This window comes from Bufo bufo, chromosome 2, assembly GCF_905171765.1.
Source record: "Bufo bufo chromosome 2, aBufBuf1.1, whole genome shotgun sequence".
NCBI classification, from domain to species: Eukaryota; Metazoa; Chordata; class Amphibia; order Anura; family Bufonidae; genus Bufo; species Bufo bufo.
The window spans coordinates 641,802,954-641,822,695 of record NC_053390.1 but is presented as its reverse complement, the minus strand read 5'-3'; the positions used below and the strand labels follow the sequence as shown (position 1 = coordinate 641,822,695).

At 42.7% G+C, this 19,742-nt stretch overlaps 1 protein-coding gene across 2 annotated transcripts in view; it reads left to right on the top strand.

The window, feature by feature from the left end:
• Window positions 1-19,742, top strand: part of FREM3 (FRAS1 related extracellular matrix 3) — an 82,315-nt gene that overhangs the window by 51,566 nt on the left and 11,007 nt on the right. Inside the window, exons 13-21 of one of the 2 annotated variants that reach the window (XM_040418503.1) lie at window positions 1,749-1,907; window positions 3,380-3,683; window positions 7,427-7,558; window positions 7,767-8,098; window positions 8,951-9,143; window positions 11,933-12,037; window positions 12,797-12,924; window positions 14,871-15,005; window positions 15,120-15,246. In XM_040418503.1, the coding sequence (XP_040274437.1) occupies window positions 1,749-1,907; window positions 3,380-3,683; window positions 7,427-7,558; window positions 7,767-8,098; window positions 8,951-9,143; window positions 11,933-12,037; window positions 12,797-12,924; window positions 14,871-15,005; window positions 15,120-15,246 (1,615 nt within the window). Of the gene's footprint in view, window positions 1-1,748; window positions 1,908-3,379; window positions 3,684-7,426; window positions 7,559-7,766; window positions 8,099-8,950; window positions 9,148-11,927; window positions 12,038-12,796; window positions 12,925-14,870; window positions 15,006-15,119; window positions 15,247-19,742 lie in introns of both variants that reach the window. The other variant, XM_040418504.1, reaches the window with a different exon arrangement.

Here is a 19,742-nt window from a genome sequence, read left to right as displayed (position 1 = left end):
AGGGTGCGTAGACCTGTATTCTAGAAAGTCACACCGAGCAGGTTACATGACAATTCTCCATTGTTTAGTTGCAATCAATTATCATAAATGCATGTTTTAGGGCAGTCATTACCAGTCATATAATACATATATAGTCACAGGAAACCTGTCTTAAAACGTAGCCTTTATTCTATAATACGCATAAAATAACAAACTCCCATTTAGAACAAACACACAAAAAAAGGAAAAAGGAACAAAAATCGACAATATTTAGATGGACCAGCAGTAGGTGCTCTGTGCCAGGTTATATCTGTATCCAGGAGGGATCCCTGAAGAACGTTGGATACCGGGCAGGATGCTGATTTCTAAAGCGGGCCTATCCCTGGTTGTTGCCCTAAGATATTTATTCCTGCCTAAAAAACGGAATAGCCGCCCCGATACGGGCGATCCCGTGTTCAGGAACCTCCTGTATTACCCTGGTATGTCCCTATCGATGGTGATTGGACTAGATCTAATTGTAATGTCCTAGGGGGTGACCTGGGCTAAATACAGAAAAAATAATAAAGATATATCCTAACGTTTTTGCATCATACAGATACATGCTAGAACCAAAATGTCGTTTTTTGAGTGAAAAAAGAAAGGTATTGTGTGATACACATTCAAAATGACTGCTTGACACTCTCAGTAGTGCCTATTTATAATGCAGCCGTTCATTGTGATGCCAAACATATTATTGGTATACATATATAATCCCTATATACAAACCGGATTCCAAAAAAGTTGGGACACTATACAAATCGTGAATAAAAACTGAATGCAATGATGTGGAGGTGCCAACTTCTAATATTTTATTCAGAATAGAACATAAATCACGGAACAAAAGTTTAAACTGAGAAAATGTACCATTTTAAGGGAAAAATATGTTGAATCAGAATTTCATGGTGTCAACAAATCCCCAAAAAGTTGGGACAAGGCCATTTTCACCACTGTGTGGCATCTCCCCTTCTTCTTACAACACTCAACAGACGTCTGGGGACCGAGGAGACCAGTTTCTCAAGTTTAGAAAGAGGAATGCTCTCCCATTCTTGTCTAATACAGACCTCTAACTGTTCAATCGTCTTGGGCCTTCTTTGTTGCACCTTCCTCTTTATGATGCGCCAAATGTTCTCTTTGTGGTGCAGTGTCGTTTAAGGGCCCGGAGATCATGGGCATCCAGTATGGTTTTACGGCCTTGACCCTTACGCACAGAGATTGTTCCAGATTCTCTGAATCTTCGGATGATGTTATGCACAGTTGATGATGATAGATGCAAAGTCTTTGCAATTTTTCGCTGGGTAACACCTTTCTGATATTGCTCCACTATCTTTCTGCGCAACATTGTGGGAATTGGTGATCCTCTACCCATCTTGGCTTCTGAGAGACACTGCCACTCTGAGAAGCTCTTTTTATACCCAATCATGTTGCCAATTGACCTAATTAGTGTTAATTGGTCTTCCAGCTCTTCGTTATGCTCAAATTTACTTTTTCCAGCCTCTTATTGCTACTTGTCCCAACTTTTTTGGGATTTGTTGACACCGTGAAAATTGGAATCAACGTATTTTTCCTTTAAAATGATACATTTACTCGGATTAAACGTTTGATCTGTCATCTACGTACTGTTACAAATAAAATCTCCACATCATTGCATTCAGTTTTTATTCACAATTTGTTTAGTGTCCCAACTTTTTTGGAATCCGGTTTGTAATACATATAGTATCTTATCTTTTCAGATGAATAAAGCTATTGTGTACATTGAAGAAATGGACAGTGTTGCTGATGTGACTTTCCCAGCAGTGCCCCAGGTTGTTTCCCTCATGATTTATGATGACACCTCTAAAGCAAAAGAAAATCCAAGACCTCCAACTGGTTACCCTGTAGTATGTGTAACGGTAAGTAATCCGTTTTATTCCATTATTAACCATTTCAGAGAACCGTAAATATGGTATGTTATGGTATTCCTACCTGGGACCCACACCTATCCTGTGAAGGATGATCTCCCGTCATCTCATGGTTACTGTGAAAAGAGAGGTGGTCAAGCAAGTGCGGCTCTCCGTTCACTTCTGTGAGAGGTCTGAAGATAGCCAAACCATGCATGGCCATTTTTAAAACTCTCATAAAAGTCAACGCACGTTCTTGAGACAATCTTTTATAGATGGCCACTTCATATCACTCATATCCAACTAGCAGTATTTGCTTTCTTGTCTGATATGGATAAAACAAAAAATGTCTTAGGCTCAGTTAGCTGTCCTGGCCACTAGTATGCATACTTTGAACAATGACCAATGAGATTATATCTAATCTATCTAATAATATCATGTTTACATAGATTTCCATAGATTTGTAGAGTTAAAAGGCGCCATCCGGCATGATTAATATGCATTAAGTGGTCAATGGACCTCCCTTTTATAACACTGCTTCTATAAATTGCTGGATAGACAGTGGGCTCCAAGGTTTTAGACCCAGTTAAATGGCAATGCCTAGTGCTACATAAATGTAAGATTCATCTATATGGATTTCTTTTGAAAAATTAGCCACTATATTAGTGCGAATCTTTGTAAAATGTAAATATAATTTGAGTTTTCTGAACTACTTTTGTTTCTTTAAAGTGTGTGTTAACCTTTGGAAAACCTTTGGTTAATATAATTAATTGGCATAAAAAGTTATAGGGGTATTCACATCTTAGGAGTTTATAGCATTCATAGGATTTGTCGCAAAAGTTTAAAGTGAACCTGTCATCAACTTTATGCTGACCTCACTGAGAAATGTTGATTTCAGTGGTGTGTCACTCATGAGCTAAAAGTAGGGTAAGTGGCTGCCGAGAACCAGCATCATAATCATTGCAGTACAGGCCTTGAAAAGAGTCAAATCTACCTGAGAAGAGCCAGGCCTAGTCTGCAATGATTGTGATATTGGTTCTCGGCAACCACTTATTTTTACCTTATAAATTACAGACCGCTAAAATTAACTCACCTGTCTCTACTTTATTCTGCCGTTAGTATGGGCACCATAAAGTTGATGACAGGTTCCCTTTAATAGATGTAGGTCCAAGCCCCGCGTCCAACTACAGTGTATGGCGAGGTGGCCAGACATGCGCAGCTCTTTCCATTCACTTCTATGGGAATTACCTCTCCATACACTGCAGCCAGCAAACAGGGCCACGTGCTCGAGATATATGTGAGTCTCAAAGGTGAAACGCACATCTATCTAACTTTAAAGTCATAGGTGGGAATACCCCTTCATGTACTCAAAAATGAACACATTCTATTATACTGTAATTCACTGATATGTACTAAGCTCATTACAATGAGAATTTGGATGGAGTTGCAGTATTAATATATTGGTAACATCTTTTTTTTTCTAGGCATGCAATCCAAAATATTCAGAGTATGACAAGACAGGCTCCATCTGCAGTGCTGAGAATATTAATGACACACTTACTCAGTATCGTTGGCTTGTCAGTGCCCCTAGTGGCAGCGATGGGGTAACCAGTCCTATGCGGGAAGTGGATTCCAATACATTTTTCACTAACACCAAGTCAATCACTTTAGACTCCATCTACTTCCATGCTGGTTCCAGGGTTCAGTGTGCTGCAAGGGCAGTCAATGCTAATGGAGATCCTGGTCTAGAACTGATGAGCCCCATAGTTACTGTCAGCAAAGATGAAGGTTAGTTCTCACAAAACACCCTGATACACATTGGGCGATTATCCTTATACTACCAAGCAAGTGATAATTATATATCTAGAGAACCCCAAAACAGGACAGCCAGACTCTAAGTAGGGAAGACAAAGGCATTTCTGTCTCTTCTGCATTCTCTATTCTTACATATATTGAGCAGTGTATAAAAATTAGAGGGCTCAGTTAACTGATCATGTGATTGTCAAAATACTGGGTACATGTATATAATGCTGGGTCTAACTAGAGCCAACAAAACTCGTATAGTGATAAATGATATTTTTGTTGAACTATTTCTACTGTAACTAGCTACAGTGGAAGACTACAATGTGCATAATGTACATATAGAATTCTAATATACCCACAAAAAGAGAGGTTCGGGAATAAAAGAATTGGAAAATGACAATAAAACAATAATATTAATTGCCGCCAGCCCAAATTGTACTTTTTTGTCATGTCAAAAAGACAATGACAGAAAAGGAATCCTTTTTAGAAATGTTTTTCTAATATAATCATTATTATACTTATTCATATAGCACCAACATTAGAGATGATTGAAGTTTTAAAAAATTTGATTCGGCTGCTCCGCTGAACTTCGACAAGAAGTTTGATTCATTACGAGTTAGGCTACTTTCACACTGGCGTTTTGGTTTACGTTTGTGAGATCCATTCAGGGCTCTCATAAGCGGTCCAAAAAGGATCAGTTTTGCCCTAATGCATTCTGAATGGATAAGGATCCGCTCAGAATGCATCAGTTTGCCTCCGGTTCGCCTCCATTCCACTCTGGAGGCGGACACCAAAATCCGTCCCCCATTGACTTTCAATCGTGTTCAAGACCGTTTTGGCTATATTACAGATAATACAAACGGATCCGTTCTGAACAGATGCATGCGGTTGTATTATCTGAACCGAAGCGTTTGTGCAGATCCATGACGGATCGTCACCAAAGGCGAGTGTGAAAGTAGCCTTACTTCATCACGAATCGATTCCCATTGTATGGACCGGACGCAATGACAGGGAACCGTGATTGTGCCACCCCGTCATTTAACCCCTCAGGTGTCACGTTCAACGCTGATCGCGGCACCTGTGACTCACATTGAGCATTTCTGGGGTTAATCAGCATTTTCAAAAAAATTATAATACTCACCGCACCCACCGCTCCCATCTTGATTGAAGAAAACTCGCCAAAGGACCTGCGGTGAGGGTGATCACATCACCACGTGATTATGCTGGACACGCACCGTGACGTCATTACTGATGACAAGTGGATGAGGTATTATTTTTTTTCACCCACCATTTTAGGAAAAATTGATTAGTTACAACGAAGTGCGAGGAAATTCGGCTTCGTGGCAAATCAAATCTTTCCTGAAATTCACATCGAAGTTCACTTCGGATACTTAAATTCGCTAATAGGGATGAGCGAACCTGTGGAAGTTTGGGTTTGGCCGAACTTCAGGTCAAAGTTCAGGTTCCGGACCCGAACTTGACCCAAACTTATTATTTTTCGTTATAACATGGTTATTTCGGAAAATAACATAATACTTAAAGAGGACCTTTCACCATAATAAAACCTCTAAACTAACTATACAGACATGTAGAGCGGCGCCCAGGGACCCCCCTGCACTTACTATTATCCCTGGGCGCCGCTCCGTTCTCCGGTTATAGCCTCCGGTATCTTCATAGTTAGGCTCCACCCAGGGGAACCTGCCGGCGTCTCTTTCTCCCATGCTGTAGCGCTGGCCAATCGCAGCGCTCAGCTCATAGCCTGAGAGGTTTTTTTTTCTCTCAGGCTATGAGCTGAGCGCTGCGATTGGCCAGCGCTACAGCATGGAAGAATGAGACGCCGGCAGGTTCCCCTGGGTGGAGCCTAACTATGAAGATACCGGAGGCTATAACCGGAGAACGGAGCGGCGCCCGGGGATAACAGTAAGTGCAGGGGGATCCCTGGGCGCTGCTCTACATGTCTGTATAGTTAGTTTAGAGGTTTTATTATGGTGAAAGGTCCTCTTTAAGACAGAATGCAATAGGGACACCTTTAGAGGCATTCAATTTTCCATTACGTCATAATAGAAGTCTATGGGCAGCATAACAGATCTGTCCTGGTTTCTGTTATGCAGGACAGGACTCCTGCTTAATGGAAACCAGGACGGATCCATTATGCACCCATAGACTTCTGTTATGATGGAATGCAAAATGGAATTCCTCTAAAGGTTTCCCTTTGGCATTTCGTCTTAAGAATTACATTATTTTCTGATATAACCATGTTATAACGGAAAAAATTAAGTCATTCATAAATTGCCCGGACCCGGACTTCAGTGAAAAAATCCATGTTCGGGTTTGGGTACTCAAGCTGACAAAGTTCGGAACGAACCCGAACTTTGCAGTTTAAGTTCGCTCATCTCTATTCGCTTACCAATATATTCTATGACGCTTTAGAATTCAAAGAGTACAACAGATCAGCAGAGTTGAAACAAAAGGTAAAAGTGCTTATTTTGTACAATGGTCCAGCTATATGGCAATCATCCAACCGGTAAGGGTACTTTCACACTAGCATTTTTATTTTCCGGCATAGAGTTCCGTCACAGGGGCTCTATACCGGAAAAGAACTGATCAGGCATATTATCACCATGCATTCTGAATGGAGAGCAATCCGTTCAGGATCCATCAGGATGTCTTCAGTTCAGTCATTTTGACTGATCAGGCAAAAGATAAAACCGTAGCATGCTACGGTTTTATCTCCAGTGAAAAAAACGGAAGACTTGCCGGAATGCCGGATCCGGCATTCTTCCCCATAGGAATGTATCAGTGCCGGATCCGGCATTCAAAATACCGGAATGCCGGATCCGTCCTTCCAGTCTGCGCATGCGCAGACCAGTAAAAATGTGAAAAAAGATACAAGATGCGTCTCACAAATGCTTTCAGTCACATGCAGATCGGCGGATCCGGCGGGCAGTTCCGACGACGGAACTGCCCGCCGGATCACACTGCCGCAAGTGTGAAAGTAGCCTTAATTTGTAAGTATAGATATGCAGTGTATATAGTGTGAGGGGTTATTGTTGGATAAGGGGGTCACAAACTGAGTTATAACAGTAATATAGAAAAAGATAAATGGAGAATAGTTACAATAGGGAGGGTATTGCAGAAGAGTTAGGGAAAGTGGTAAGCCTGCCTTTAAAAAAATTGTTTTTAGGGCACATTAAAAAATTTGGATGTTGGTAATAAATCTGATATCCAGGATAGTGCAGTCTGGAGAATTGGTGCAGCATGGGAAAAATCTTGGAAACCGGTGAGAGGTTGAAATGACAGTATACAGTATAGGGTGGTGTAGCACCGTGAAGAACTTCGTGGGTGAGAAGTTTAAATTGTACTGTATTCTTTAAATTGTAACTTTAACTGTATCTTTAATGTAAATGTGCACTACTAAACTGAAGAAGTAAAACATGTTAAATCTGGCTTCTTTCACCTTTTTTCACAATCTAGCTCTAAAAAAAAACACAAAAAAGTAAAAAATCTTGTAGAAAAAAAATATTTATAAAACCATCATGTACTATTATTATTTTTTTTTATTTGACATCATTATTGACAAACTCACCCTATCCTCAAGGGGTTAAAGTCTCTTTCATGCTAAGGCTTGTTTTGAAACACAAAAATCTGATGCAAGTGCTTGATAAATATCTTGCATGTAATAATTATCAAATAAATCTGTAATTTACCAATAATTGTTCTTTTTCAAGGTCTTTGTCAACCCCGTGTTCCCGGGACAGTAGGTGCTGAACCTTTTTCGGCAAAAATTCGGTACACTGGCCCTGAAGATCCAGACCATCCTAACCTAATAAAGCTGACTGTAACAATGCCACATATGGATGGTATGATTTCTATGTTTCCTAAAAAATGTATATTTTAATTCTGCTTAGGTGATTGCTATACAGTTAATTAATTTTAGAGTAACTAAGCGCATTAATGGTACTATATTTATGCTTTGTTGACATTGGTAGGCCACGGTATATATCAGATATAGTGTAAAATAAAACTATCAACCACGTTGTATAATTCATACTTATGGTTATATTACAGGTATGCTTCCTGTTGTGTCAACTAGGCACATGTCCAACTTTGAACTGACACTTAGTCCTGATGGCACTCGTGTTGGCAACCATAAGTGTTCTAACCTACTGGACTACAATGAAGTTCCTACCAAATATGGTTTCATAACGGAGAGCACAAAAAATGATGAACTGATAGGTGAAACTTCTCCATACCAGTACAGCACCGCTCTGAGATCAGCTAAATCCTTGCGCTTCTATCATAACCTCAACCTGGAAGCTTGTCTTTGGGAATTCAACAGCTACTATGATATGTCTGAGCTCTTGACAGACTGCAGCGGCACTATAGGGACTGATGGACAGGTCAGTGGATAGATAGATAGTCACAATAACCACAGTTGACTCAGTGGTTAACATTGTCATCTTACAGTACTTGGTTCTTAATTTTAAATATGACTAAGGGCAATGGAGTTTTTGTGTTCTCCCTGGATTTCCCCAAAAATTCTGGTTTTTATTAGGGATTGTTTTGTTGGGCCAAACCCTATCGGTATGCCATATTAAGGCATATGAACACTAAAGGTTTGGGTGGAAACTGACCTGCCGAGGCCTTGGCTTTGTCCTTACCAAAATGAAGAGCTGCTGCAAAGAGCAGTTCATACTCTGGTGAACTCGACATGGTCTTACATAGTCCCTCATTTATGTGCAGGAGATATGTTTAGCCACCAGCAGCTTCTCCTGGACATACAAGTTGACTTCTCTTGGTTTCAGTTGCTGGACCTCCAGTCTTCCTTTACAAAAGGTCTAGCCTGGTTCCATAGAACGTTTCCTGTTAACAGGCAATAAAAGTTAGGGCACCTACTAATACAGTATATTCGACTATTACTATTCAGCTAGATTTTTATTGTGCTCAGCTGCTAAATATGCTCTTGCCTGTGTGGCCAAATGTAAAGAGTTCTACCACATGCTGAAACCTGTCCAGACAATGTCAGTCCCTAGTCAGTCCCTCCGTAGTCACATAAGATCACATGACTTAATTGTCCATGGCCTTGGGTCAATTAACTTGCCAATGCCAGTTCACATCTCCTGCAGATAAGATTATGGCAGTGTCTACTTTAATCCTCCTTATATGCCATGCAGGAGGTTGTGCAGTATAAATGTGGTCTATAATAAGTACTTATTCTCTAGACGTTTATTGTTACGTTGATGTTTCTACAGGTATTGAACTTGGTTCAATCATATGTTACCCTGCGGGTTCCTCTCTACGTCTCTTATGTGTTTCATTCACCGGTAGCAGTTGGTGGTTGGCAGCACTTTGACCTGCAGTCTGAGTTGAGGCTGAAATTTGTATATGACACAGCCATTTTATGGAATGAAGGAATAGGTAGCCCACCAGAATCAGAATTACAAGGTAAGACTAAATACAATATATTCGTATGCAGATATCCCTTTAAATTTGTTTCACAGGCAGTTTTTTTTAGTTGCTATAATCAATGGTCCTTAAGAAAAAAAAAATTATCTATTGATTTTTAAATGGGTAATCTCATGATTTATGTAAAAAACAAAAATATGACTTTGTATAGTGCATTTTACGCTAACAAAGTAAGAACCAGCCCACCACTCCACACAGGTCTAGAGATCTTCCCATTCATTGCTCCAGATGCTCTGCTAGATATATTTAAAGGGGGGAAAAAGTAATTATACTTTTTTTGCTCGTTAAAACCATATATTTTTTCTAATCACTTTTTATTTTAGTACATTTTTTTAAATTCTGTTTCTTGAACATGATTATGGGAGTGTCCAACTTGCCATAGCTGTTGTTAACAGCATTTACAGATATGCTTTACAGCAGCCACCATAGGCTATAGACAAAATTGACAGGATCTGACCTCTTTGATTTTTATGTGGGAGTTTTCTAGGCATGCTCTGTGATCTGTTAGAGGTCAGGGGGGAGTATATACTCTGTGATATCACCTATTGTGAATGGTAGATCCTGACTTATCTATATAGAGGTGATATATGTCATTGTAATCCGTAACGGACCAAAAAGTTGTTCCTATTTCTAGGCTTAGTGGACAGTGTGAAAACTGCAGGATTTTACTTAGTTTCTTTTTAAAATATGGTGACATGGAAAATTAAAAATAATATCACCAAAATGTAATGGCAGCTTTTCTGTAGCTCTCTACTTATCACAGCTTAGGTGTGTTACCTTTCAGCTGCTGCTCTTTCCCTATCCCAGCTCAGTGGGCGTGTTCTTTCCGCTGCAGCTCTCTTCCTGTAGGGATAGTGGCTGTTGTAGGATGGAACTGAGCATGTATAACCACCTGAGGAAGATAGGCAAAGATAGGCAGAGAAATATGGAAAATAATAAACAGCAGGGGGCGCTTTAATGAATAGACCATTGGCTATAATACATTTTAATTATATGCAGTTACAAAGGTATTCAGGGTATGCCAACCATATTATGTTATTTTAACTATATTGACATTAGATTATCAATGGATCCCACAAAAATTGCTATTCTATGCCAACAAGAATTCCACGTCTGTGTCCATCATTGCATAAAGCAGTTGTTCATACAGGGAGTGCAGAATTATTAGGCAAGTTGTATTTTTGAGGATTAATTTTATTATTGAACAACAACCATGTTCTCAATGAACCCAAAAAACTCATTAATATCAAAGCTGAATATTTTTGGAAGTAGTTTTTAGTTTGTTTTTAGTTTTAGCTATTTTAGGGGGATATCTGTGTGTGCAGGTGACTATTACTGTGCATAATTATTAGGCAACTTAACAAAAAACAAATATATACCCATTTCAATTATTTATTTTTACCAGTGAAACCAATATAACATCTCAACATTCACAAATATACATTTCTGACATTCAAAAACAAAACAAAAACAAATCAGTGACCAATATAGCCACCTTTCTTTGCAAGGACACTCAAAAGCCTGCCATCCATGGATTCTGTCAGTGTTTTGATCTGTTCACCATCAACATTGCGTGCAGCAGCAACCACAGCCTCCCAGACACTGTTCAGAGAGGTGTACTGTTTTCCCTCCTTGTAAATCTCACATTTGATGATGGACCACAGGTTCTCAATGGGGTTCAGATCAGGTGAACAAGGAGGCCATGTCATTAGATTTTCTTCTTTTATACCCTTTCTTTCCAGCCACGCTGTGGAGTACTTGGACACGAGTGATGGAGCATTGTCCTGCATGAAAATCATGTTTTTCTTGAAGGATGCAGACTTCTTCCTGTACCACTGCTTGAAGAAGGTGTCTTCCAGAAACTGGCAGTAGGACTGGGAGTTGAGCTTGACTCCATCCTCAACCCGAAAAGGCCCCACAAGCTCATCTTTGATGATACCAGCCCAAACCAGTACTCCACCTCCACCTTGCTGGCGTCTGAGTCGGACTGGAGCTCTCTGCCCTTTACCAATCCAGCCACGGGCCCATCCATCTGGCCCATCAAGACTCACTCTCATTTCATCAGTCCATAAAACCTTAGAAAAATCAGTCTTGAGATATTTCTTGGCCCAGTCTTGACGTTTCAGCTTGTGTGTCTTGTTCAGTGGTGGTCGTCTTTCAGCCTTTCTTACCTTGGCCATGTCTCTGAGTATTGCACACCTTGTGCTTTTGGGCACTCCAGTGATGTTGCAGCTCTGAAATATGGCCAAACTGGTGGCAAGTGGCATCTTGGCAGCTGCACGCTTGACTTTTCTCAGTTCATGGGCAGTTATTTTGCGCCTTGGTTTTTCCACACGCTTCTTGCGACCCTGTTGACTATTTTGAATGAAACGCTTGATTGTTCGATGATCACGCTTCAGAAGCTTTGCAATTTTAAGAGTGCTGCATCCCTCTGCAAGATATCTCACTATTTTTGACTTTTCTGAGCCTGTCAAGTCCTTCTTTTGACCCATTTTGCCAAAGGAAAGGAAGTTGCCTAATAATTATGCACACCTGATATAGGGTGTTGATGTCATTAGACCACACCCCTTCTCATTACAGAGATGCACATCACCTAATATGCTTAATTGGTAGTAGGCTTTCGAGCCTATACAGCTTGGAGTAAGACAACATGCATAAAGAGGATGATGTGGTCAAAATACTCATTTGCCTAATAATTCTGCACTCAGTGTACATTACTGTGTACAGTGTTCCACACGTCTAAAATAATGATTACATGTTTGTTCCAGGATCCCTCTACCCAACTAGCATGAGGATTAATGAGGAAGGTCGTCTAGTGGTGAATTTTAAAACTGAAATTCGCTTCCGAGGGCAATTTGTCATGTCTCATCCAGGTAAGGTCTAAAGCTTAAAGGGGTTCTCCGGGAATTAAGAAAATGAAAATAATTAAATATTACTTTATTATAAATATATTCCCAAATACCTTGCATTAGTTATAATGGCTTCTTTAGTCTAGGGAGAAATCATTAGGAGAAGCAAAATGGCCGCCGTCCTATTAGTGCACACAAAACCTGTCCTAATCACACAGCAGGACAAGTTACTTTACAACATTGAGCTATAGTCCGTTCTTTCTGTGCTTCATGTCTCTTCATGAACTCCATCCATACAGAGATTCAGCTAACGTTCTTATCATCTCTATTCAGGATCATAATCCCTGACAAGTAGGAAAGAGCTGTCTCAGCCTCTATCTCAGTGTTGTTGTGATTGTCCATTTTGCGTCATTTGCTGGCTGGATAAATTTTTTCAGCACATTATACACTGCTTGTTTCCAGGGTTACAACCACCATGCAATCCGTCAGAGGTGTTCGTGCTTGCACACTATAGGAAAAAGCACCAGCCTATGTGCGCTCCCATGGTCCCGGCCACCAGAGAGGCTGGCGCTTTTTCTTATAATGTGCAAGCACGACCACCACTGCTGGATTGATGGAAATGAGCAGTGTATAATGTAATGGAAAAATGAATCCAGCCAGCGAAGAGAGCAATATAGACAATAACAATATATTAGTAAGTGGCTTGTATTAACTTTCTGTACATGATAATTGCCATTTGCTGAAATGAGACAATCCCTTTAACTCGTCATTGTTTTGGTTTAGGTACATCTCTGACATCTATGATCATGTCTACTGACCACCCTGAGCTCACCTTCACCTTGAACCTTCTTCGCAGTGAGCCCAGCTTCCGGCAGCCTGTGCAACAGTGGAATTTTGTTTCAGACTTTGCTGTAAGTATGAGAATAGATAATAATGAGTCCAGTGATCAAATGCTTGTTTATAACATATTGGGGGGCATTTATCAAGCCCTATACGCCACAACTGTGGCGTAAAACGGCTCACATTAAGGAGCACAGCTTTTCGGCACTTTCCCAAAGTTTCACAGAAAGGGGCGTGGCTTGGTGTAATGTAACTTTCGCCTGAAAGTGGCGGAAGTTATAGCTGAAGTCTACGCCAGATGCACCTGCTTTATTAAGTGGCTTCTGCCTCTTAACAAATAAGACACATCTCATGCCAGTGCAGCGAGATCAAGACTGGCAGATGGATGCGCCAGTCCCCCATTGTGCGCTCCGCAAAGCAATTTCTATAATGGGAAAACGATATAAGTAAATGTAATACTCTATACATTGCACCGCCGCTACAAGTTAGACAGTATGCAGTTAAACAGGGCAGAGGGTAGAGCGCTCGCACAAGCTCCGCAGCCTCTTCATACAGCTGATCGGCAGAGGTGTCGGGAGTCAGACCCCCACCAATCTGATATTGATGACCTATCCTGAGGATACATCATCAGTATACTGCACAACCCCTTTAACAGCTCCCCTGCTGGTCTGAACGTGCAGGAAATGACCACTCATCACTGGCTGAGACAGGTCACCGATGCAGCCAGTGATAGGCTGACTGGTGATTTCCTGTGTGTCAAGATGGATCAGAAAGCAGATACCAGCAGAGGGCCCGTTAATCATCAGAACAGCAGTGGTGTGAGATCCATAAGGTATGGCTTGTTTTACTTTTTAACCAATTCTGCCCTCTTTCTAAGAATTTTTTACCCTCTAGAAAGTAGAATATTTCAATACAGGAATGATACGACAGGATATATGTCTGGTTCAGGTGATTTAGGGCTCTAGCTATAGACGTGCAGAGGTCCCTCTGCAAAATAAACTGGGCTCAGGAGCTTCAGGTTACACCTCTTCTGCAGACCCGGCAGCTTATGCTATTAGATCTGCTGAGAAACTAGATATAATTTTAAATTCCATGCAGATACATGTACATTATATTATTAGGATACTTCCTTGGCTATAGGAGACTATTCTAATAATAACATTTAAAGGGAACCAATCATGAGGAACCTGTCGTTCAAGATTTAGGCTCCCAAACTGCCACCAACAGGCACCTGTTGGGCTCACCAAAGCTATGGTGAGCGATGCAGGCTCCTGGCAGCTTTCCAAGGACAGCGCCATACATCGTATAATGGCTGTACTTCGTATTGCAGCTCAGCCCCATTGACTTAAAAAGGTCATGTACAGTGATGTCACTGGCCTAGGGAGAGGCTGTTTGTGTTCAAGGCCTCTTCTAACAGCTGATTGGCGGGGGTCCCGGGTGTCGTACCCCTGCAGATGTGATACTAAAGAACTATTCTGAGGATAAGTCATAAATATATATTCCTGGATAACTCCTTTAAAATAAACTACTGTGAGTGAGTGAGAGATTTTATGATAGTCTAAAAATCCCATTTGGAGCAAGGTCACATGTGGGTGGGTACATTCTGCAGAATATATTCGAGATATATTAAAAAATCAGGACATGAATAAATTCACTGAGTAGGGGTAGATCATAATTTGCCTAATTGGCTTTAGCTTGCAGCAGTTCTGGTGCAATTTTTAGTTCAGCACCCATTTATCAAAGTTAGTCAATGTGGAGTTGAATACTTCCACCTAGTGGTATTTGTGAAGAACTGCATGCAGACTACCAAAATAAAGAAGACATACTGTAGCTGGACACATATGTGACCGAAGATTACACAGACCATAAACTGAACCCTCAAGATAATTTTTTAGATCAGATTTAATTTGAGCATGTTTTTAATCATCATGCTATATGATGCTTATAATTAGGCACTGTATGGTTTCTTTATTTATTTGATGTATTTTTTAAATTGTGTTCTCTTCTTTTCTTCTAGGTGCGCGATTACTCAGGAACATACACTGTAAAACTTATTCCTTGTAGTGCATCTCCCAACCAAGAATATACTGTACCTCCTGTATGCAATCCACGTGAGCCTATCACATTTGACATCGACATTAGGTTTCAACAGGTAGGATACAGGGCTCAGCCTAACTTTTTATGTAATTAAAAGCAGCTTTCATGTATGTTATTGTACATTTAGAAAGGCAGACACATTTGAATGTAACATATTGGTGTCTTGCAGGTCAGTGATCCTGTATCGGCAGAGTTCAGTCTCAATACTCAAATGTTTTTACTGTCCAAGAAGGAACTATGGCTTTCCGATGGCTCAATGGGATTTGGTGAAGGAACAGATGTTGCATTTTCTGAAGGTGAGAAGACAGTACCAGGCTTTATACCACTTATGTAGAAATGTGTCATAGGTAGCATTTAGCATATAGCTGGCTTAGTTTTCACTATGAACTTTTAAATCTATGATTAGTGATGGACGAACATCGGCTGGGACGGGCCCCATTGACTTTAATGGCAGGCGAACCCGAAAAACCTTCAGGTCATATTTGCAGCCACCAAATACTTACTAGAAGTGCACAGATAGTCCCACAACATGGACAGTGACAAACCAGAGGGGGATAATTGGCAAAAATGCCTACAGGGGCCATTTTTATGCGTCTTAAAAGGAAACTCTCAAAAATTTGCCCTGCTTGAGCCTGGAAAAATGTTATTTTAGGCCACGGGAGTACAGGCCCCAAAAATAAGGCATTCAACTGACAGAAAAGAACTTGTGATAATGTGGTTTGAGGTACATTAGGCGGTCACTGAATAAATTTTTTACTGTAGGCCAGTACAGGCCCCAAAATTTAGGCATTCACCTGACAAAAAAGAACTTGTGATGACGTGGCTGGAGGTACATTAGGCGGTCACTGGATACAAATTTAACTGTAGACCAGTACAGGCCCCAACAATTAGGCATTCACCTGACAGAAAAGGTCTTTTGTGCCGCTTTATATACATAAGACAAGAACCATTCTTTGTTCTGGGTGGTGGCGGATATGTGTGGGCTGGCATGAGTAAATTCAATTACACGTGGTCGTCACAGGTGTTGAATTCCTCAAAGATCCATGCCTCATTCATTTTTAGAGATGTGAGGTAGTCCACACTGTCGGGAGCTAGGCGAGTGCGCTTATCGGTCACGATCCCCCTTGCTGTGCTGAACGTCCTTTCGGACAGGACACTCGACGAGGGGCAAGCCAAGAGTTCCACGGCAAATTGTGCCAGCTCTGGCCACAGGTCAAGCCTGCATACCCAGTAGTCCAGGGGTTCCTTGCTTCTCAGAGGGTCCACATCGGCCGTTAACCTGATGTAGGCGTTCCCTGAGGGTCGATCCTGAGGGCGGCTGTCGATCGGTTGGCTGCAAGAATGACCTCATATCTAAAGTGACCAACACATCTTCAAACCGCCCTCTTCTTGCAGGCGCGGTAGGATTGGTACCTGCACCTGTTTCGCTGTGGGTGGAAATTCCTCTGCCAGCGCCCACAACAGCAGAATGCAGCATTTCTCACAGCAGGGCCTGGAAATGCTGCTTTCTGCCAGCCCTCTGTAATACTGGAAACATGTCCGCCGTTTTGTGTTTGTACCGGGGGTCTAAGTACGTTGCCACCCAGTACTGGTCCTTACCCTTTATGCTTTTTATACGGGAGCATGAAGGCCCCCATTTGCACCCATTTGCACTAAATTGAAAGCGGTGGAGCGCCCTTGCTCTTGCTCATCGCCCAGGAGAATGTCATCCTCGGTCTCCTCCCCCCAGCCACAGACAACACCAGGGATCCCCGAAAAGTTTAAAGTCCCCCTCAAAGTCTGCTTTTCTTGCTCCTCCTCCCCCCAGCCACCATTCTCCTCTGACTCCTCTTCAGACTCCTGCTGACTTGTCTCAGATGTAGTAGCTTCCCCGTGGGAATTCATTCAGCATTGCGACTTCCTCATCTTTCAGCTCCTGCTCCTCGTAGGCTTGATCAATGACACAAAGCAATGCACACTCCAGAAAGAAGGCAAAAGGTATGATGTCACTGATGGCGCACTGGCTGCGACTGACCAGTTTGGTGATCTTATCAAATGGTCGCAGAAGTCTGCATGCATTGCACATGAGCAGTCACTGGCGCGGCGGAAAGAAACCAAGCTCCCCAGAACCTCTCCTGCTGCAGATTTCGTACAGGTAGTCGTTAACGGCACGTTGCTGCTGGAGCAGCCTATCAAGCATATACAAGGTGGATTTCCAGCGTGTCGGGCTGTCACAAATCAGATGTCTGATGGGCAGGTTGTGTCGCCGTTGAACGTCAGCAAGGCGAGTCATGACCATGTAAGATCTTCTAAAATAGCCAGAGATTTTCCTGGCCTGCCGCAAGATGTCCTGGACCCGGGGGTATTTGGCAACAAATCGCAGCACGACTAAGTTCAGGATGTGTGCCATGCAAGGCACATGTGTCATTTTGCCCTGTTTCAGCGCGCTCAGCAGATTGGCACCATTGTCGCACACCACTTTACCAACTGTCAAATTGAGCGGGGTTAGCCACTGATCGGCCTGTGACCGCAGAGCTGAAAGCAGTGCAGGACTGTTGTGGCTCTTGGCTTCCAGGCACCACAGCTGCAGCACAGCATGGCAACGTCTCACCTGCCGCTGAACGTGGCCATATAGCTCTGGGATGCCCTTCTGGGAGAAATATTTCTTTCCGGTGACCTTCCATTGCGGTGTGCCAATGGCCACAAATTTTCTAAAGGCCTCCGAGTCAACCAGTTTATATGGCAGTAGGTGGCGGGATAGCGGTTCCGACAAGCCACTAGCCAGCGGTCAGCCGTTGGGCAAGAGGGTTATCCGGCGTCATCAACTTTTTACATTCAAACATTTGGGCCACGGAAGCCTGCCTTCTGCCAGATGAACGCGACGACGGCACGGAGAAAGGTGGCGTGGAGGACAAATGGGAGGAGAGAGGAGAAGGAGAAGAGGCAGGAAGTGGAGCGCCAGGAGTGTGGCTTTGTGGGTTCTGACGGCATTGCTCCCACTGGGCTCGGTGATAGGAGGCCAGGTGCCTTCTTAAGGCAGTTGTCCTTAGGTGAGTGTTGGGCTTACCGCAACTTATGTGTTGACAGCACAGGCTGCAGATGGCAACACTATTGTCAGCAGCTGACACGTTAAAAAAGCCCAAACTGTGGAGCCATGTGCCAGTGTCCTGAGAGTGTCAGAAGTGACTGTGCATGGTGGATGGCTCGCTCCAGATACATTTGCAGTCTGCTTTTTTGCCTCCTGTGCCCTGCGAGCTCTGCCTGCTTCTCCTCCTTCTCCTCCCTCTATGCTGCTCTGTCTCTCCCTCTGAACTCCCCTCCTCTTCCTCTCTTGTGGGCACCCACATGACGTCCACCGACACGTAATCATCGTCACCTTCACCACCACTGACATTTGAGATCTTGGAGTAGGCAGCAACAGCAGGGACATCCCTCCTTGGGCTGATTTGGGTACTGTCAGACCGCCGGGTGGCAGCTGTTGCTACCTCCTCATCCTCATCCAATGTCAAAAAATTCCTCTGACTCAAGTGGAGGGGCTATGGTGGTGGTGGTGGTGTCTTTGGGGGTGCACACAGCAGAGAATGAGGAGGGTGTAGATACAGAGGATGAGGAGGGTGCATAAGCGGAAGGCTGAATGAGCCACTCAACCAACTCTGCTGCGTCCTTTGAAGTAATTGCACGCGCCTTCTCCAACTTCCCACTTAGGCTCTGGCCTGGTGCACCTGACTGACCCCTTCACCCCTGCGGAACGGACTGCCTCTTCCTCTGCCTGTCATTTTCAAAATGACTCTGTGCCTAACTCCCTAGAGAAGAGCAGTATTTGTGGAAGCAGGTATATTGAAGGCCTCAATCAATATTTGGTGAAAACAGGTATTCCAACCCCTTTTATCAGTATTTTGTGGAAGCAAGTATATTGCAGGCCTCAATCAATATTTTGTGGGTGCAGACATATCAAACCCCTTAATCAGTATTATGTGGAAACAGGTATCTCGCACGCTTCAATCAATATTTTGTGGAATCAGGTATATCAATCCCCTTAATCAGTATTTTGGGGAAGCAGGTATATCGCAGGCCTCAATCAATATTTTTTGGAAGCAGGTATATCAAACCCCTTAATCAGTATTTTGTGGAAGCAGGTATATCGCAGGCCTCAATCAATATTTGGTGGAAGCAGGTATATCACACCCCTCAATTATAATTTTTTTGGGGGCAACAGGTATATCACACCCGTTGCAAATAGTTGTTCCAATAGCCTTTGTCCCTCTATATAGCTGCGGTATCGCAGCAGAACCTCACACAACTGCCGCACAATCCAAATGCACTATATACTTTCTATGTTAGAAAGTATATTATAGGGGTCCGGATGTGGAGCTGAGCGGTGTCGCACGCCGCACTAGCTCCGTTCACCAGGGGTACTAAAGCGTCTCAAAGCGCAGGATAGTGAGCCCTCACTTACCCCAAAACAGCAGAGGGACTTACCGAACCTTCCCAATATTACCGATGATGGGACGCATAAAAAGAAAAGAGGGCCCGCCGAGCAAAATTGTGACCTTCAGAGCCGCAGGAGAAATCCAAGATGGCGCCCGCTCTCTGCACCACGAGGCGCCGGAGGCAGGATATGGAGGTGAGCTCCTTGCAGCGCGCACTAAAAGCGCAAGAGGTAGAAGTCCTCCAATTAACTCACCCTCCTTCTCTCCTGTTAACCCCTCATCTTCCACAAGGCAGCATGACCCATTAACTGCCACATATAAGCACATGCTGCAAGATACATCAGCTATATGTGCTTCCGGGAATCTGCCCCAGGAGTTACAAG